Here is a 19494-nt window from a genome sequence, read left to right on the forward strand (position 1 = left end):
CACTCACATCATGAGCAATGTTATGTTCAGCTCAATATTCTGGGTATAAATGTTTGACGCTTGAACAGAAATTTCATAAACTTCACTAAAACACCAAATAATTAACAATAATAGAATATTCCTCCTAAGTATAGTTTTATTTATTCATTTTTAACCCATGTATATAACTAAGGATATGTACAATATGCACATCAAGCTATCCATCCGTACAGCCAAAATGGCCTAGCACATGACAAAAAAAAAAAGACTCCTGCTGCGAATATTCTTCTTCAAAATAGCAACACCACCCATAATAACGGTTATCGCTATAGATGGCTGCAGTGATTAGAAATGAGAGAGGGAATGGTGGGGATCTAGACCGCAGCTCTATGTCACAGTTTCCCCTTTTCTCCTCTACTGCCCACAGCAGTTTATTCTTCCTAAATGGGCCGGGCACTATTTTCATGAGACATTCATGCAAAACACTGTACTTTCCTGGTGGTGTTAATTACTACACATCAAGGATTAACGGCATTTGGCACGCACATTTGCGCAAGAGGAGAGAACAGAGATTTCCTCTATATCAGGCAGTGGAATCATCATTTGGTTTCTCGTGAATCAGTGCGGGTCATTCCTTAAAATCACAGGCCTTATCTAGGTTTGGATAAAACTGTCCATGACGTCTCCACCCAGTACACCAGCAGCTAATAAGGTTATTGGTATAACTTAAACAAAGGCAGCAGGCAAACAAAATTATTTTGCAACAACAGAAGTGAACTCCATTTGTAAAAGGCACATCTACACAAGGAGAAATGGGGTCAGAATCCTGTATCTGGGTGAGGTTATTGAACATAAGAGAACATTTTTAATCAATAAAGCATGGTCAGGACAAAACCTATCCCAAAAAGTCCTGCTGTCAGCTTGCCAGTCTGTCACACCAACGCAAACTGACTGAGATGAGATGAACCTACGAAATTTGCATAGATAACGGTTGCACTTCTGGTTTAACAGAACACAATGGAAAATCTTCGCACATACTTAAATTCACCATTAATCATTTAAAACCGCTGATGCCAGACATCTTAGTCATATTTACAGTCATATTCATTAAACCGATAGCTATATGGAAATATCAGCTTACTAACTATTGTGCACCAGTGTGCAGCTGTGCCTGCGGTCAAGAGTTTTGGGGAAGAGTTTGTAAGTAGGAATAGAAGTTATTGACAACTTTCTATGAATTACACTTCCCTCAAATAAACTGAAGATAATAGTTTTGTTTGTTGTTGTTGTTGTTATCCCACAAAAAACGCACATACGTCAGGTCGTTTCATTATATTTCAAAGTAGAACAAAACGTATATCGAAGTTCCAAAACAACTTTAAACATTAGTTCAAACTTTTAGGAGAACTTCAGAAACTGATGAGGTTCAGTCACACAGGATGCCATTTAGGCAAGCATTGTTAATTATAACAGAGACACGAAACTAGTAGCTACTTTAAAGTAGCAGTTTTAAAAAAGGAGACGAGACGAACGCGGATCTAAACATCAACACTCAACGCTTAACAAGACGAGAAAACACACACACACACACACACACACACAAATAAATAAATAAGAAAAACTTACCGAGACGAGCACAGCAAACAATACAGTCGCACGGAAGACACTGGCCTGAAGTAAATAATGTTGACCCATAGTGGCAAAAATAACAAACCAAAAGGTTTATGTCATTTCATAATTTGGTTAATTTCTCAATGTCTTTGTTCTCTAGAAAAGCTGTTTCTATCGTGCAAGATCAAAACGCCGCTGAGGTACGATGCTGCTCATTCCTGCTTCAGGTGCTCCTGAACTTTTCTCCTCTCGACTCTTTCTCTTCACTGAGTGACGTGAGCAGGACGAAACGAATAGCCCCGCCCCCAGACATCAACTTTTCAAACAGCACCAGCGGACGTTCACCCTTTATAAAATCCTGTTGCAGGCGTCAGAGCAGGCAAGGGAGGTTAAACCTTCTCAAAAATGCATACAAATGGGACGTAACAACGAAGATGGAGTAGTTAACTTTTGCTTTAATCAATTCACTACGGATGTGCAGAATTCAAATTAATTTAAACCTTTTCATAACCCTTTAGCCCAGTCAAGTTTTAATTTACATTCATGCATTTGGAAGATGCTTTTATCCAAAGCAATTGCAGGTATATCAGTTCATGGTGACCGTGATTTCACCAAGTACAACATGTTCCTGGATCAACATCCTTGTTGATCCTGGAACAACATTCCAATTAACCAATCAGAATTGAGAGATAACTTTTAGGAAATTGCATCTGTTTTAGGCTTATGATCAGGGTTAGGTGCTTCTACACCCTTGTTAATCAGCTATCATTTCACACTGATTTTAGGAATAAATTATGGGTAGGGTTAGGTTAAGGGGTAGAGATTGGGTTTAGTCTATATTTTTGGACAGTTATGTTGATCCAGGATCAACAAAAGATGTTGATCCAGGAACACGTCTTACTTGGCAAAATCACGGCGACCATCAGTTCATGCCCTGAGAACCGAAGCCAAGACTTTAAAATTGCTAGCACCACATTACTGTTTGAGCTACAGTTATTATGTAAATACGAATGTTATACTAGCTGTTAGAGCGCAATATAAACTGTGGTTAAGACAACAGGTCAAGAGAAATTTTAAATCGTAGCCACACAATGATCTTAAAACAAGTGAATGACAAGTTGCCATAGTGAAGGCTTATAGGGTGGAAATAGCTGCAAATACTTATGAAAGTAGAACGTGGCTCCCTATTCATGTATAAATGATTATAATGTTAACAGGTCATTAATTATCAAAAATATTTTAAGATATCAGAGAGCATTTATATGTGTCGCTGAGAATTATTATCAAGTAATAAAACCTTTGTTGTTTCCATCAGTATTAAATTACATATTAACTTCCTCAAAAATAAATAAATAAATAAAATAAAATCCTTCATGGACCGCAACTGTGCATGGATGTCTTTTGAAATGTGATACTATCACAATAATCAGTAGGTTTAAAGAATCAACATCATTGGTCAAAAAGTAGGCCTGTGTGTACTGTGTGATATTTAAGTGATAGTGAAGCCTAAGCCAGACACTAGATACTAATCACAATTCCACAACATTAGGCCTACAATATCATAATACTAACTGTTTTTTTGTTAGTGGCAATTTTGTGAGCAACTGCTCTGTTGAAGAAATCAAGAGGAGCAGCAGTAGCACCCTCCCACAACAGTGCTACACCTACACAGTGTGTCACACAACACATATTTCAAGGCTTGCTAAAAAATTCAAATCTTGCAAACCATCTCACTATTAACTAGTTCTTTAAATATTCGTTATCAAAAAAAAAAACACATTACTTCATTATGTGTTTGTAAGGATTGTCTACTGATTAGCAGTGTTGTAAATTTTAACAGTAGTTTTGGTGCAGAGTTCATTGAACTAGTATCATAATACTTAGCCCAGCAGATCTGCCTTCCTGTTTGTCAATTAGGACTGTTGCATTTACGGCTTCTAAGCACTAGATTGAAAGATTACATTTCCATACAATTCCAGTAATTTTGAGGTGTCATTCAGTCTTACAATACAGCTATTTCAAGGACATACTATAGTAGTATTTACAGTCATTAGGTCTTTGAATAGCCTACGCAGGGTTATTAGTGGCAGTGTCATCAACCATGATTTGTTGAGGCATTTCAAAAAGAAAGCTTTGTAACATCAATCCAAAGACCCTTCCAAGCTTCAGATCGCATTAGGAGCTATTTGTGCAGAAATCCAGATAATCAAGAGTTCAACTTTTTTTTCCACAACTGTAAGTTTCTTTTTGTTTCAGCTGAACAGTTCAGCAGCAATCTTGATGATTTGCTACATCAGCTCCATAACAGTGTTTCATTGTAAATGCTTGTGGGCGCACTTTTCTCTGCTTTGTGTTTCACTGTTCTCTGTGTTGCAACAGTTTTTCTTTTTTTATGGGGGTCTCAGTCCTGTTCAGTGAACTATGCAGTCTCCTGGGTAACAGAAAGCAAGAAAGAGTATGGTAAACGCAATGACTAAACAGGAAGTGGTCATACATACAGATCTCTGGTGGATGAAACAGTGAAACTCTTATCTCCCCGCTCACAATAGAAGCTTTTTTTTTTTTACCGCACTGATCACAGCACTAAACACTTTTGTAAACTCTAACTTCCTTTGCAAAATATGGGTGACAATTTGTAGTGCCAAAAGAAGTCTGTAGTGCTGAAACTAGTCTGTTATGATATTCATTAATTCAATGTACATCTATGAAGTTTTCAGGTATAAATCTATATAAGCAATAGCACACTGCAAAATTTGAGGACTCATAGTGTGGGACAAGGTTAGGGAGGGATGTTCAAGCATCAGCAAAAAATACATAACAGTGTTTGTTTGGAGATACATTTAGGTATTATATGGGAAATTTTTAGATGCATTTAGGGGAAACTGTGAACCAGTTATTGGAAACAGAGGATTCTTGCTTTCTTAAGGTGTTTGAAGTCAAACTTAAGCTTGAACATAGGATGCATGTGTGTAAATTTAAGGTTGGCCTAAAGTTAGGTTCTGTCAGGACAGTATCAATGCCACCCCTCCCACAGAAACAGAAGCCATACAGCCACAACCAGCCTATCTGTCTTTTTTCTCACAGCAGCAGCCATAACAGCTTCCATCACTACAACGACAGCCAAGCAACAGAAATTGTTTCTATATACAGTATGCACATATTGATATAAATACAAATGAAGAGTTCAGATGCAAAAGCCTCTAAAATTAGCATTTTTATCAAGCTCCAATGATTAGGTTCAGTCATTTTACTTTAATGGCAATGTATAGGTCTTTCGGTATAGGTCTCTATGCCATTAAAGTGAAATGACTGAACATAAATATAGGAGCTTGATAAAAATGCTCATTTTAGATGAAAATTTCAGAGGGCACATAGAGGCTTTTGCATCTGAACTCTTCATATAGATGCTAATAATAGGACTTTAGAGTCTCATAATCAAAGAGGTTCTAAAATTGTTACTCAAGGCCTCTAAAACTCATGCTGCGTTTGCGTATGACAACCACGGGTGGCGCTGCTGACGTGGTCATCAATGCAGACTATAGTAAAGCACCACTAGATGGAAGCAGTTACTTGTAGAATATATAGTCTGTGGGTTTTTAAAACATTGAGAAACATAAGAAATAAGGAATTGAAAGAAAGAAAGAATTGGAACCTGAATGAAAACATCGCATGACGTCAGATTCACAAAATGTGACAGGCCCTCTTGTGCAAAACATCCAGTACGTTTTCATGCGCTTTCATTTGCTTTAGGAAAAGACGCAGTTGCTGTGAGTGCTGAGGGGACTGGATAGAGAAGAGGGCACTAAAGCGCATCCCTCCACCCCATTCTACCCTGAGATACGTTGCCTAGGTTACACCTCTAGCTGCCACCTGAAGCGAAGCATCGCACCATCCGCCTCGCGAAAGACAATACCTCACACGTCAACACCTATTGAAAACCACACAAAAGGGATCTCACGAAACATAAATATACTCGGAAGAGAGAGACAGAGCATATTAAGACACGAGCACGCTCACGCACGCACTCAGACCCTCCTCATTGTCATTGTCAGGACAGAGAGGCGGGCTCTCATGGAGGGCCGCTGCTCGGCTCTGCAGCGACTGCAGCGTCTCCCGCTGCCTGCTCTTCCTCCGCGCGCGTCTCCGAGAGCGCTGTGATGTGAATATTAATGATGCTGCGCGAATCTCCGCGCTCATTTCCACCGCTTTCACCCATCTGAGAGGTAAGAGCGCATCCGTATTTCGCCGTATACGGTGCGGTTTTATTACTATTCAGTGTCCATTTGATGCTGTGGAAGCGCGCGTCATGTTTTTTGGGGATGCTGAAGTATTGTTCTCAATGAAGAGGCGAAGCGAGTCAATGCGAGGTCTTTCAGTATGGTGCCTGCTGTACACATATTTATACTGGCTGTTTCGTTCTTTAAAACTACCTCAACGTTGGGATGTGTCATTCAAGCTATCACAAGTAAACATTTGGTGGTCTTTGGTTGGTGAACACAATGACTGGTGGTACATCGAAATAAATGGTCTTTATGTTTATGGGGACAAAAAAAAAACAGATGTACTTTTTCAGTATGTTTATAGCTAAGGAGGATCATTTTACAGAACCCATTGGATGGGGTTTTGGGAGACAGAGGGGATGTATTTGTGATCCTTAAATGGCATTCAACAAGTGTAGACTATCTCATTCTGCTATGTGCCTGATATTCTCCAGATAGGCTGCCATTCTGTGTGTGTGTGTTCGTCTAACTGTTTGCTTGACTATGTGTGTGGGGGCTCTATGCAGTCAGACTATTATATTTTCAGCTTCTTTTTTTTTTGAGCTTTCGTTTGAATAATTCAGACTTTGGGTCAATATAATGACTGTTAGTGCAGGAATTATTTTTAGAAAGGGATGTTTGCTTTTAGTCAATGTATTAAGCCAATGAGACTATATTACATGGGGAGGGAGACTGGTCCAAATAATCCTCTGGCCATGATTTCGGTCTCTCTCGCTCTCTCTCTCTCTCTCGTTCTTTCTCTCCCATCTGTGGCCCTGTGTTTGTCGTTTCTTTTTCTGAAATGTATACAACCAGATAATCACATCAGCTATGCATTTCAGAGGTGGAGAACGAGACGGAGAGGTGGGTTCTTTGGAAACCATGCTCTCATTCATGGAAATCAAAGGTGGAGCGGAATATTGGGCTCAGTCTGCAGAATAAAAGCACACTGATTTAACTCATCCAGCATAAAGCGTAATCCTCTCATACAAGCAAGCACAATGAAACACTGGCCTTATAGTGTAGGGTTGCTATTAAGCAGGCAACCTCTCTCTCTCGCTCTCTCTCTCTCTCTCTCAATCTCTGTCTCTTGTACTCTCTCATGCTTGTTCTCTTTAATCAAAACTCTTAACAAAGAAAAATCGGTATTTCCATTAGCTAATTCATTGCTGAGGAAAAAAATGTTTCCTTTATTGATACAGACTTCTAATGTGTCCAAAATAAAAATAAGGCCATGTTGAACTGCCAACTGTTATTGCCATCCATTGTTGTTGTTAAAAGCGTTGCTGACATATTAACTTCGTTTTAATCTCAGACTATAGTTCAGTATAGTGTGTAGGACGTAGAGTCTGCCTCATTTTGCACTGCGGAGGCCGTGGAATATTTAGTTTATGCTGTTAATGTGTGTTTGTATGTATAGTTTTGGGTTGGCTAGCTATAGATTAAAAGAGCTCAGTACAATGAATTTGCGTCACAGTGGAAACTCTGTGAAAAAATAAATGTATTTCATATTTGTTTCAAACACAAAAGGCCGGAAATGCCTATAAATGTTGCAGGAGCCAGATGGGAACTGTGTTTCTCCTTTTTATTCCACTATAGATTGTGTCTGCTGCATTATCCCTTTGCGTGTCTGTGTGTGTGTGTGTGTGGGTGTTAGAGTGTGTATATCTGTGTGTGTGTGTGTGTGGAGGGGGGTGTTGAGTGTGGTTCATATAAACCGTTTGCTGCTGAGTGTATTTGTTTCCATGGTTACCCCCATGCCAATGTAGATCACGTCATCACCAGACCAGACCTCTGCAGCTATTGTTTACTGATCGTAGAGGAGAGGACTGAATGTGTGTTCGCGTTTTAGATACGTTCTCCACAGACCTTAAGTTCTTCCTTGTTTTTTGGTCTTTTGTCTAGCCTGTTGTTTATACTGCATTTAATTCCTGGATGTCTTGCTTGGATTCATCATATCTCCTGCTATATTTTGACCACCTGTCATTTTTCTGTGATAGACACACATGGAGGGCTATTTATTCGATACTGCTCAGTGACTCCTGTTGGTTGACTTGGCACGCAGTGTCCTCTGCTTGTATCACCATCTGTACCGCTCCGTACAGAGCTGCATGAGTAAGAATGATCATCTACTGGTCTATAAATTGACATTCTAATGCAATGCAAATAGTTTCTGTTTTCCTCATTTTTCTTCTCACTACTCCTAGTTTGTTTTAGGTCCTGAGAGAGGCGTTTGTCACTGTCATGTGAGCCTAACTTTGCTTTTTTATACAGTAAGTCCTTTTATTGTTTCTTTATGAAGTATGTCTGCTCTTTCTTTCTCACAAAGAGAATACTTTGGATTGTGGTGTGGTTTATGAAATCCATGCATTTGTGAGTCTTTTTGTATACACACAACACTAGCACAAAAGTGTTTTAGTTTGTCTTAGCAAAAATTAAGTTTTAATAATTAAGATAAGTTTATAATAAATTCAAATATAATAAATCAACTATAAATAATAGTAATAAAGATATATTCATTTCAGTAATAAGTTAATTATTGTTAATGTAGTTCAGTAAGAAAGGAAGTGAGGTTGTAATTTTAAAATCTGATGTTTTACATTTTTGAAAATGAAAAGACCAGCACATTTTTTATTAGTCTTAACATAATTTAAGCAGAGTTTAATTCAGTTCATTAATAAAGTTCAGTAACACTTTATTTTAAGGTGTCCTTGTTACACATGTTACATGTACTTATAATAACAATTAATTATACATAATTACATGCAAGTAACCCTAAGCCAAACCCTAACCATATAGTAAGTACATGTAGTTAATACTTAGTACTTAAATGTATAATTACACTGTAAAAAGTACACCTTAAAATAAAGTGTAACCTAAAGTTCAAATTATTTGTATATATACACTGTCATTCAAAAGTTTAGGTAAATCTTATGGACCCCAAACTGTGAATGGTAGTGTAGTTATCATTGACAAATGAACACAGGTTGTAATTTTAAATTCTGATGTTTTTAGTCTATAAAAATGAAGACACCAATGTGAGGATAAATGAAAACAGTCAGGCGTATCATCACGATTAAAAACACTTTTACTGAGATATTATTGAATTCTTTGTGGAGAGTAGAGGACACCAATGTTGTCAAATAATTTAAGAACAAAAAACATAGTTTCCCTTCCTAAATATTTTGTTTATGGCCTATTTCATTTTTGGTTTCATTCAGATACCTGCCTGCAAAGGCTGTTCTTTCTTCATCTCTCCCTGTTATACAGTTTGTGTCTGGGATTGAATGCTTATTGAGCAAGTGGCATGAGATGATTATGCTTAGGTTTGATGAAAGACAATCTGTGAAGGGTGTGTACTTGTATGTGTGTGTGTGTCTGTGTGTGTGTGTGTGTGTGTGTGTGCTTGTATCCTTCAACAGAGCGATCTCTTCTCTTTATAGCTCATTCTGACAATTCAAGAGCATCCAGCTGCAGCATTAATAGAGTACAGGAATAAATAAATTAATAATATTCATCAGAGAAGAAAAGTAAAAGAAGCGGGAGGTAAAGATGGATAAATGTGAAATGGATGGAAGAAGACCATTCGCAGATGAGGGTCAGAGGTATGAAGAGAGAGGGGTAAACATTAAAGAAAGATGAAAGCAGAAAGGAATAGGGAAAAGAAGAGAGGAAGTGAGAAATGCAGAGAAGAGAAGTGATGAGTTGAGGGTCAGAGAGAGAGAAAGGAGTGAAAGAAAGGGGGATGGGTGCGTTTGTTGCTGAAGTGACTGTTTTTCTTGTAAATGCAGCCTCAGTGTGTGTGTGTGTGTGTGTGTGTGTGTGTGTGGAGCTGGAGTATTGATCAGAGTGATCCAATCCAGCACTGAATGTTGACTCTGCACTAAAGGTGACACAGCCTTCTCTGTCTGACTTTTTGCTTATATATATATATATATATATATATGAATTATTACCATGGTACCTATATCAAGATATTAGTACATTTCAAAATGTATATTTAAAACGTACCCTTTAACCCTTTTCTAAATTAAAATGGTCACTTTGGGACAAAGATTTACGTACATCAAAATCAGAACATGGCTATCTCTAGAACTTTAACATTTGACAAAACTGAAAATGTGATCATCTATTTATTTCCCTAAATTAACTTGTATTTAAATATTATTTATCAAAGTAAAGCATTGTAGGTGCTTTTTTAATTTAATGTAGTAGCTATACAATATTCCAGCAAAGCAGTTGACTACTGGAATGAATTGATTACTAGGTTCCATTTTCATTGTTGCATGGATTTATAAATCATGGATTTATCAAAATTATATTGACTGGTTTATTAATGGTTGAATCACAGTTGAAATTATGTTGAAATTCAGCTTTAACTTTGACAAAGCAGTGATATTGTAAACCTCTAATTTTTGAAAAGTGATAGTCACTGTCAGTGCACAGTGAAGTGTTTAAATATTAAACACATTGTGTCATAAGTATTTCTGCTGTGAAAAAAAAAGAAAGAATGTGATAAAAATTTGATCAGTAACTCTCAAATGATGTGGGAATATTTTGGTTTAAAAAAAGCTGACTTCAGCTCGTGCCTTAACATGCGTTGAAACCTGATAAAAGAAAATGATTCCATATGGTCAATGGTTCTCATTTAATGAATAAAAAATAAAACAGTAGACTAACAGTAATCATGCAAAACTAGATGGTGAATGTAATGCAATTAGAACATCATTACTCACTGCTGCTCAAACCTCAAATCTTTTCTTAATGCTAACCATTATGGATCTTGTGATAAGACTGCTACAGCACAGTTCACACTGTATATGGCATAACACCCCGTGTTAGCGTTATGTCCGCAGCACTGTCTCATTTGCATAGTCCACCTCTAAATGTGTCATTCCTCCCACAGCAATGCCATGAATTATGAGACTGTACTGAAGAAGCTGTAGTGTACTACTCTGTGATTACATTCAGCTGCATTGCTGCCATTGCTACTTGCTGCTGTTTGCTCTAAATTAGCTGTTCATTTTGTTTTTGCTGTATATTTTTACACGCATTTTATTATCTTCTGCCTCTAGTAGATGGTACATGGTTTTCTCTGTGTCTGTTTCAGCTGTTTAAAGACAGGACGTTTTAAGACAGTATGGCAGAAGCCCCTGTTGGAGAGGACGCTCCCAAAGAGCAGGAGGGTGCCACCCCACTTACCGACGACCCCCTGCCAGGGGTTGGGATTGCTCTATGGGAAAGAATATTGAAAGCAAGTGTCACAGTTGGTGCTTTCCTCCTGCTGTACACACTGTCTCAACTCACAGTGAGTTTATGCACATTTCTCAAATAGTTAGCAAATAACTCCTTAACACATACATATCACTCTTTATGCAGATGTGCACACCATTAACTATTTACAGATTTTTATGGCTGTATGTGTGAGAGTGTTTCAGTTATGCCTATGTTCTGGTTTTGTCTAAAAGTGGCAAATTTGGCTTTTAGCTGAAATTAAGCAGTTGATAATTTTGTTGTGTAGCTAAATTATTTTAGTTTTTTTTTTTTTAACCAGGAATGTTTTAAATTTATAATGAAGGTTTTTGTCATGTAAATGGACAATAAAACAGTTGTTATGGTGTGTGCTTATATGTCTTTATGTTTGAATGTGTTTGTGCATACAAGTATAGAAAAACAGGCTGTTCCGGGGTCTGCTGTGATTGACCCTATAGTCAATAACTGCACCGCATGCCTTCCTGTCTGACAAACCAGCAAACAGCTGTGCAAGACTTATGTATACACATAAACTACCATTCAAAAGTTTGGGGTCAGTACTTTTTCTTTTTTTAAAGAAATGAATACTTTTATTCAGCAAGGATGCATAAACTTGATCAAGTGACAATAAAGTTATTTAATGTGACATAAGGTTTCTATTTCAAATAAATGCTGTTCTTTTGAACTTGCTAATCATCAAAGAATCCTGAAAAAATGTATCATGGTTTCCACAAAAATATTTGTTTCTTAACAGCAAATCTGCATATTGGAATGATTTCTGAAGGATCATGTGACACTGTAGACTGGAGTAATGGCTGTTGAAAATTCATCTTCGCCATCATTTGAATCAATTACATTTTAAAATCAACCTTGTTGAACATAAGACACTTAACAAAACTCAAAAACAATAATAAAAAAAAAATCTTGCCCATCCCAAACTTTTGAACGTTGTATATTTGCGAAACAATAATCATTTATTAATTTGAAATTAAACTTGTGGCAAAATACCAAAACACATTTAGTGATTCATATCCAATGTCTCATATCTTTCTTTGCCATTCCTAGTTGTTGATATGTAAGTCACTGTTGTCTTTTGAAGGGTTTGTGTGTGATAGTAAGTGTGTATTGTTGATGTGTTCAGGGTTTGTGGGTCCTTTACATGCTGAATGGATACAGGGCTTTTCCAGCAGCACATAAAGTTTTGGATCTCCTTCAGTACCTTCTCTCCACCAGTGATGCCTATGATCAACAGGTGATGGCACTAGAGCTGAAATATCTTCTCTGTCAGAACAGAATGAAAAACACTGATGTGAAAGAGAATTTAAGGGATTCACTATCATATGTTGTTGATCGTCTGCAGATGGAGATATGGAGGGTGGAAAGCTTGTTGCCCCTCATAGCCACACTCTTCTTAGGTGTAGTCATCCTTGGTACTGGAGTGAGTATGTTTTTTTTATGTGTTCGCCTTTTGTTACTCAGAGCTTTAGTTTAGCCTGTTTATACAATAACTTGATTTCCGTCAAACTGCATGACAGCATGTGCTCAGTACAAAGTGTTGCCGCAGCTTATTTGAAACGAGCATGCATTCATTCCTTTGTGTAAAGCTTGAACTTTCCTTCCCCCCCCCACTTGCTGTCACATCAGACGATGTTCTGCATTAAAACCCTGGTGCCTGGCAACCCATCTTGCTTTCCTGACGACCGTCGTCAGTCCATGAGCAGGCAGCCCTCTTTTACATATTCAGAATGGACAGATGCTAAACAGGAGGATTTCTACGAGCTGGATGCTGTTCCGGAGACACCCGTGTTTGACTGCTTTATGGACATGAAGACCGAAGCTGACCCTGCCACTCTCACTGTCAAACCTGTAGGTTTGCAGGAAAGGTAAGAAAATGCTTTGCATTTGATGTGTATTACATCTTATAAATAATTTGTTGTTGTTTGCTTTTAGAATATTCTATGATTGCTTTGAGAGTTCAGTTCAGTGTTTAATGTAACAGTGTGCTGAATATTTTAATGAGGAAAGAATCATATATAGCTAGTGGTGATGATGGAAAGGCTAACCACTTGTGTCATAATTAAACATTAAAAAGCAATTGTTAAATATTTAATTTAAAGCAACTTTAAATAAATATTTTAACTACAGATGAATTGCCTTTTCATTTATTCAGAATGTCATATTCTAAAGTGCGTAAAAATACAGAGTTCTGGCATGAAACTCTAGATGGCGCAGTCCGATAGGTCTAACTCAATCTGACCTAATGACATCATTATCACATGGCACAGCTGATTGGTTCTCTCCTGTATCGGTAGCCAATGAGTTCGCTGCTCAACATTCAAATATATGACTAGTGCTTGCCGTAGCATTTGCAGCTTGCTTCAGAAACCCTCCACCTTCCCCAGCTCCACCTGTATAGATCTGCTACGAGGTGATTCATGTATGCTATATTTGAGGTTATTTCATGTATGTTATATTTGCAGCAGCAATATTCTTACATGCTCACAGCAGCATGTTGTGGATGTATTGGCAGTAGAAAGTCTCGGTACTTTTCCGCCAAGACCAGATACATTAACATTGTCATGTACATTACCATGCCAATCCCTCCAAGAGTTGTCATGACAAAACTACTATTAAAAAGAAAAGTAGTCAAAGTACATGTGACCTGTTCTCACTAATTTTACAAGTTTTAATAAAGAACTTGAAAAGGCTTTAGCCCTTGAAAAATGCATCTGAAATCACATAGTTTTACATTGGGGACATCACACAAACTCTGTGATTTTCAGGAGAGGTTCTAACGTGTCGCTGACGTTGGACATGTGCACCCCTGGTACTACAGAGCCCTATGGAGCGCTGCTGTCCCCTAGAGAGCAGAGCGCACAGGAATACCTGCAGAACGCATCCAACCTGCTCACCCCCGAGCAGCTGCACAAGCGTGCACTGGATGACGCTGCACTGCAGGCCGAGTTCTATGTGAGTGCCACTCACAGTAACATCAATGTACACTATAAAACAATTATTGTAACAAGATGCCACTTCTCATCTTGTGCATCTGGTGGAAACAGGAAACACCCATGAACTTCGTGGACCCAAAAGAATATAATTTTCCTGGCGTGGTGAGGAAGAATCGCTACAAAACCATACTACCAAGTGTGTATAATACTCTGTATATAGTAAAATGTGGGAATGGCTAATGAAGTTTGTTACTGATGATACTGCCATATCTTTGTGTTTGTAAGATCTAACCTTTCAATTGCAGACACACACAGCAGAGTTTGCTTACAAGCAAAAGAGGAAGGTGATTTTCTCAGCACCTACATCAACGCTAATTATTTGAAGGTGAGTGTGTGTTAGCATCAAATGATAATCTTATTTTGCTTGTTGATAAAGTATTTAAGCTGTTATGTGTTTTTAATAAACTGAATTTTTAATAAACTGAACAAATTAGTTTGTGATGAAACAACCAAATCTTTAGTTGTTAATCATTTAGCATTGTCTAAATATTGTTTCATTCTTGCAATATTTCTGTAACATTCTGTCATTTGTCCTTTAATTTAAGGTAATAAATGTATGAACCCTAACTTTTTTTTGTTTACATTTTTAGCTGAGTAAAGCTTTTTTTATGTCATAACTTTTTACAAACTATTCGTTTTGGGAGACTAGACCATTTTATGTGATTTTGCAAGTGAATGCACTATTCTGATCACATGGAAGTGCAGTAGGCTGAAAGGTTAAGGCTCTCTAATCAGCCATATATGGTTCTTCTTTCATTCAAATTGGCTTTTTTCCTTTAGGGCTATGGAAGGAAAGAAAGGGCATACATCGCTACACAGGGTCCAACTGTAAACACAGTGGGGGATTTCTGGAAGATGGTTTGGCAGGAGCGCTGTCCCATTATTGTCATGATCACCAACATTGAAGAAAAAAACGAGGTCTGGCTATATCCACACATATCACATGATTGGGATGAATCAGTCTTTTATGCTAAGCAATTAAACAGCTTTGAGATGTTTTAATTATTATGATGTATTCTCTCTTTAATTATCAGGGTTATGCAAACTTGAATTAACACTAAATAGTTCTTGTCCAACCCCTAGTGCTGTCACTATTCGATACTGAGCACTAACTCAGGCTGAACATCAAATCACTTATTATATTCCCAAATGTTCATTTGTAACTTTAGGTATTTTGCGGAAGTCAAAAATTAAATAAAGACATGTGATTGAGGTGATTTTGACTCTTTACATGCCTTGCAATATTTAGGTGAATTCTAGTGAGTTATCAGGGATCGTGAATCAAATTTGTCTGAATGGTTTAAAATGGACTTTGCTGGACTGAATAAAACATATGAATCGAGGAGAAAAAAAACATATTTGTGTGTGTGTCCCACAGAAATGCACAGAATACTGGCCAGAGGACAGAGTCATCTGTGAAGGTGTCGAGATCACTGTCAAACAGGTCATCCAGGCAGATGACTACAGTCTAAGGATTTTCACTGTGAAGGTTTGTTTTGTGTTAAAGTGTGTGTGTTCACACATAGAGAAGAGCTGTTTTTACTGTGAGGAACAGGTTTGAGTTTGATGCATCATGTGATTATGTCTAGGATGATTATGTTGAAAGGTTTTAATAAAAATAACTGATTTGCTTTTTTTCTGTTTTATATGCAAACTAATGACTAAAGGAATCTTAATGTATTAATTCATTTAATTTTAACAGTAAAATTTTTACCAAAAAGTTTGTTACTTTTTAAATATATATTTAATTGGTTACCAAGCATCATGGCATTTATTGTATTTTTTAATTATTAGTATTAAATTTGGCAAAATGCTACCAAGTAAAAGAATAGAATTTCGACACATTTCAAAGCTGCGCCAGAGGCTATATCTTGGTCTATTGAAACAAAATGTGGCATATGTCATGCGTCATGTGACCATGCCCTGAGGGTACCAGAGCAGTTTGATGACAGTGCAACCTACAGGTTAATATTGCATTACAACATTGCAGCAACATTGAATTTGTTTACAGCCCATGAAAGACAAGACTGACAGACTGTATCATATTTTGCGTAGAGTAGAATTCAGAGACCAAAAAAGGTGAAATCTGAGAATGCAGAATAACTGCTGTGTTTAAAAGCCATCACTTTTTAAAAGTAATTTCTACTTGTCAAATCTAATTTCTTTTTCAAGTTTCTTTCATGTAGAGATTACAATACAGTATAACTAATAAAGACAGACTAATGTATATGGAAGAGTCTAACCTCCTAAAAGTTTGTGTGAAAGAGAAGAAAGATGAGAGGGACAGAAAGAGAGAAGTCTAGGTTGAGCGCAATATTTTTTTGCTTCTAAGTATGTTTTCTACTGTCTCCTCTGGAGGCATGGCTGCCATGGCAACAAATATTCTTAGCAATGCAGTATTTCACATAAAATGTAGTTAATCACAAAATCTGTGTAAGATATATTGAGATATATCAAACAATGTGTATATATGTTAGTATGAGCATCATTTGGTCTGTGTATGTGCATACAGTGTATGTGGCTAGACCCTTTTCACTGGGGCACGAGCCGGAGTAAAATATTACTGATGGTGGAGATTACCTTATACCAACCTGATAATCATTTTCCCTAAAAATATTTCAGCAATCATGTCGTGTGTCCTTTCTGTCGGTTGTATAGAATCAGAACTAGCCATTTGTGAATTAATCATTATTGATCTAATCAGTCAAATGGGTTTACAATATAGTCTGAAATTGTTCATGATTCAGTTTAATTCATTTGAACAGTACCCCAGTACTGATGGAAGGCTAGAAACACTCCTGTGTATAAATGTGTGTTAAGCAGGGTGCACACTATACGAGTCCTTTACAATTGTTGCTTGTCAGACTGTATTAGCACGATCCCAGGTATAAGCCATTTAATCTCATTAAAAATGGGCATAGGCATAGGTTTTACATCATCAATCCATGACATGTTTGGTGATGGTGATGGTGATGTGTGTGGAGCAAGTGGTGTATTTTCTGTCTTCCTAATGGTTCTTGATTTGACGGTTGTCATAGGAGAAGCCACAATGCAGAATTTGATCAGATTGCAGTAGTCATCAATTCGCTGTTAGCAAAAATGCCAAACTAGTGATCAAAAGTTACAGATTTTGGCCTAGGATCAGAGGAATCTTGTGGGCTTTGCAAAATTTGTCTCATATGGCCAAATTGTGGTCAAATTTATGGAGTGTGAACACAGCTTTGATTAACTGCAAACGTGCATTTACATGTTGGTGAATGTTTGTGTGTGTAGAGTGAGGGTGAGGAGCGCACTCTCAAACAGTACTGGTACACATCCTGGCCAGATCAGAAAACTCCAGACAAGGCCCCGCCTCTTTTGGAGTTGGTTAAGGAAGTGGAAGAAGTGAGGAAACAGGCTCCGCCCAACAGTGGACCTGTCATTGTCCACTGCAGGTAACACACTTTTCACAAAAAGCTGTTAAAGTGACATAGTAAAAAGATAAAGCTAATATATTTAAACAGCGATTTCTCTACTCTTAGTGCAGGGATTGGACGCACTGGCTGTTTCATTGCTACCTCCATCTTGTGCCAGCAGCTAAGTAATGAAGGGGTGGTTGACATCCTGAAGACCACTAGCCAGCTACGCTTGGACAGGTAAAATATATATACTGTACATTCTTTTAAACACAAGAGTCAGTTTGAGTACTGAGACAGCAGCAGACTAAATGTTAGCTGTTTGGCCTCAGTGGGATCCGGGCCAAACTGAAGTCATGGAGAAAAATCCTTGCAAGACCATTATGCTATTGTTAAGTGCGAAGTTGGACTGCTAGATGCTATTAAGCACAATAACAGTTGGCCTCATGTTGTTGTGCTTTTAGAGGCGGCATGATCCAGACAGCGGAGCAGTATCAGTTTGTTCATCATGTACTCAGCCTATATGAAAGACTGCTTCGGAAGACCTCAGAAGAGTAAAGCCTCCATGAGCGCACAACCTTCCCATCACTCCTCACAGAGCAGTTGACCTTCATCCCAACACATGGGGCTGGGACTGACCCTCAGTACCTAAAGTCTCATGTCTTCAAACACAACAGAAGTTTAGGTTGAATGTCGTTTTAGGAGCAGACCCAATATTAGGTTTTAGCTGAGTCAAATCTCCAATACCTAAATCCCACATCGATACACCAGTCAGTTATTAAATATACTTTTTCTTTATTCTTTACCATAACAGTAACACAACAGACATAAAGCGGTAAGTTCTATCATACACAAGTACTGCCCACATAATAACGATCAGCAGACCATCAGTGCTCAAACATGACAATGTTTGAATGCGTGCATACTTCATATGCAGTGGTATGAACACAATAACAAGCAGACACCAAGGCCTCCATTTATGATGTAAATTTACCATTAGGTTTAGGGACCTCTTCAATTTCTGAGCCTACAAATACAGCAATTTTCCTTTTACTGCTAAGACATTTTTACAGGATTTATAACTCAGTGTTAAGATGAGATTTGTTGCAAAGTGTGTGTGTGTGTGTGTGTTGTGTGTGTGTGTGTGAGAGAGATAGTGTCGCAGAAACAGGAGAGAGAGAGATAATGTTTACTATGTGTTCGATGATTATCAGACTTTAACTCCGGATGTGTGGTCGGTCTCTAGAAGAGGTTAGCCTACCACATTTAATACAAAATGGCCTTAATATGTGTCTTTCTGTTCGTACTGGGGTCTGGTTGTGTGTAAATGTTGTTGGGCAGAGCTAAAGGCAGTGTGGTGTTACAGCCTGTCATTGTCTCGTTTGGTAAGACTGATCTCCGTACAGCATACCTTTGCCTTCTCGGTTTGTGTGTTGTCGGACGCTATATCGTGTGAAACATTTTAGTTGGACTCTAAAAAGCATTGATGCTGCACCTCAAGGTTTTATGTATCAAAATGCCGAAACACTGTATCCAACTAATGTTAAATTTGTAAATCACAGCTTGTATCAATAGTTGATATAATGACAATGGGACATATGTAGTTGTGAAGTTTTTTTGCTCATTTCTACTTATTTTATGAGCTTGTTTTACTCTGGTTACATTTAGCATTGTTTATATGTGGGTCTGCGTATCTGATTAGTTAAGATGTATAATCAGTATTTGCCCGAGTCGGCAGCTCGTACAGCTTTGCTGAGACTTGCAGTTTGCATGAGCAAGTACTTTTTGAACTTCTTTTTAATTATGAGCAAGGAAATGTTTGACATCTGTGTGTGATTATGTGCAAAAGCTTCTGATACAGCAGAGTGTCTGCTGTTGGAATAAGCATCTTCAATCGACGGTCCCATGTGATCCAGCTGGAAGTACCAATGCAAATTCTTCTTTGAATTTCTTTAGACAGTACTGCTACCACCCTAATTGGCTCCA

General features: G+C 37.8%; 2 protein-coding genes across 5 annotated transcripts in view; one reads left to right on the forward strand and one right to left on the reverse strand.

Annotated features, from left to right (window-relative positions):
• Positions 1-1836, reverse strand: part of LOC107703305 (receptor-type tyrosine-protein phosphatase eta-like) — a 26955-nt gene extending 25119 nt beyond the window's left edge. For all 3 annotated transcript variants that reach the window (XM_016505896.1, XM_016505895.1, XM_016505894.1), the window contains exon 1: positions 1606-1836. In XM_016505896.1, coding sequence (XP_016361382.1) covers positions 1606-1674 — 69 coding nt within the window. In that variant the 5' untranslated portion in view covers positions 1675-1836. The remainder of the gene's footprint in view (positions 1-1605) is intronic.
• Positions 1837-5683: 3847 nt separating this feature from the next.
• LOC107703306 (tyrosine-protein phosphatase non-receptor type 5-like) lies at positions 5684-18822 on the forward strand. 2 transcript variants are annotated; one of them, XM_016505897.1, is made up of 15 exons: positions 5684-5813; positions 7850-7964; positions 8057-8122; positions 10960-11157; positions 12244-12354; positions 12463-12540; positions 12747-12985; positions 13886-14072; positions 14165-14249; positions 14359-14438; positions 14894-15031; positions 15492-15602; positions 17387-17547; positions 17635-17748; positions 17973-18822. In XM_016505897.1, exons 4-15 carry the CDS (start codon positions 10990-10992, stop codon positions 18064-18066), a joined length of 1566 nt encoding a protein of 521 aa, XP_016361383.1. In that variant the 5' UTR covers positions 5684-5813; positions 7850-7964; positions 8057-8122; positions 10960-10989; the 3' UTR covers positions 18067-18822. The 2 variants fall into 2 exon arrangements, with proteins under 2 accessions (XP_016361383.1, XP_016361384.1); XM_016505898.1 differs by lacking the exon at positions 17973-18822 and having other exon boundaries at positions 17690-17748.
• The last annotated feature ends 672 nt before the right edge of the window (positions 18823-19494 follow it).

This window comes from Sinocyclocheilus anshuiensis, unplaced genomic scaffold (genome assembly GCF_001515605.1).
Source record: "Sinocyclocheilus anshuiensis isolate Anshui unplaced genomic scaffold, SAMN03320099.WGS_v1.1 scaffold947, whole genome shotgun sequence".
NCBI classification, from domain to species: domain Eukaryota; kingdom Metazoa; phylum Chordata; class Actinopteri; order Cypriniformes; family Cyprinidae; genus Sinocyclocheilus; species Sinocyclocheilus anshuiensis.

Excerpts from the sequence above, each read along its gene's own strand:
- LOC107703306 (XM_016505897.1), top strand. The coding sequence starts at position 10,990 with ATGGCAGAAGCCCCTGTTGGAGAGGACGCTCCCAAAGAGCAGGAGGGT. Across the intron at positions 14,073-14,164 it reads CACTGCAGGCCGAGTTCTAT|GAAACACCCATGAACTTCGT; the intron begins GTGAGTGCCACT and ends TGGTGGAAACAG. Across the intron at positions 17,749-17,972 it reads AGCCAGCTACGCTTGGACAG|AGGCGGCATGATCCAGACAG; the intron begins GTAAAATATATA and ends TTGTGCTTTTAG.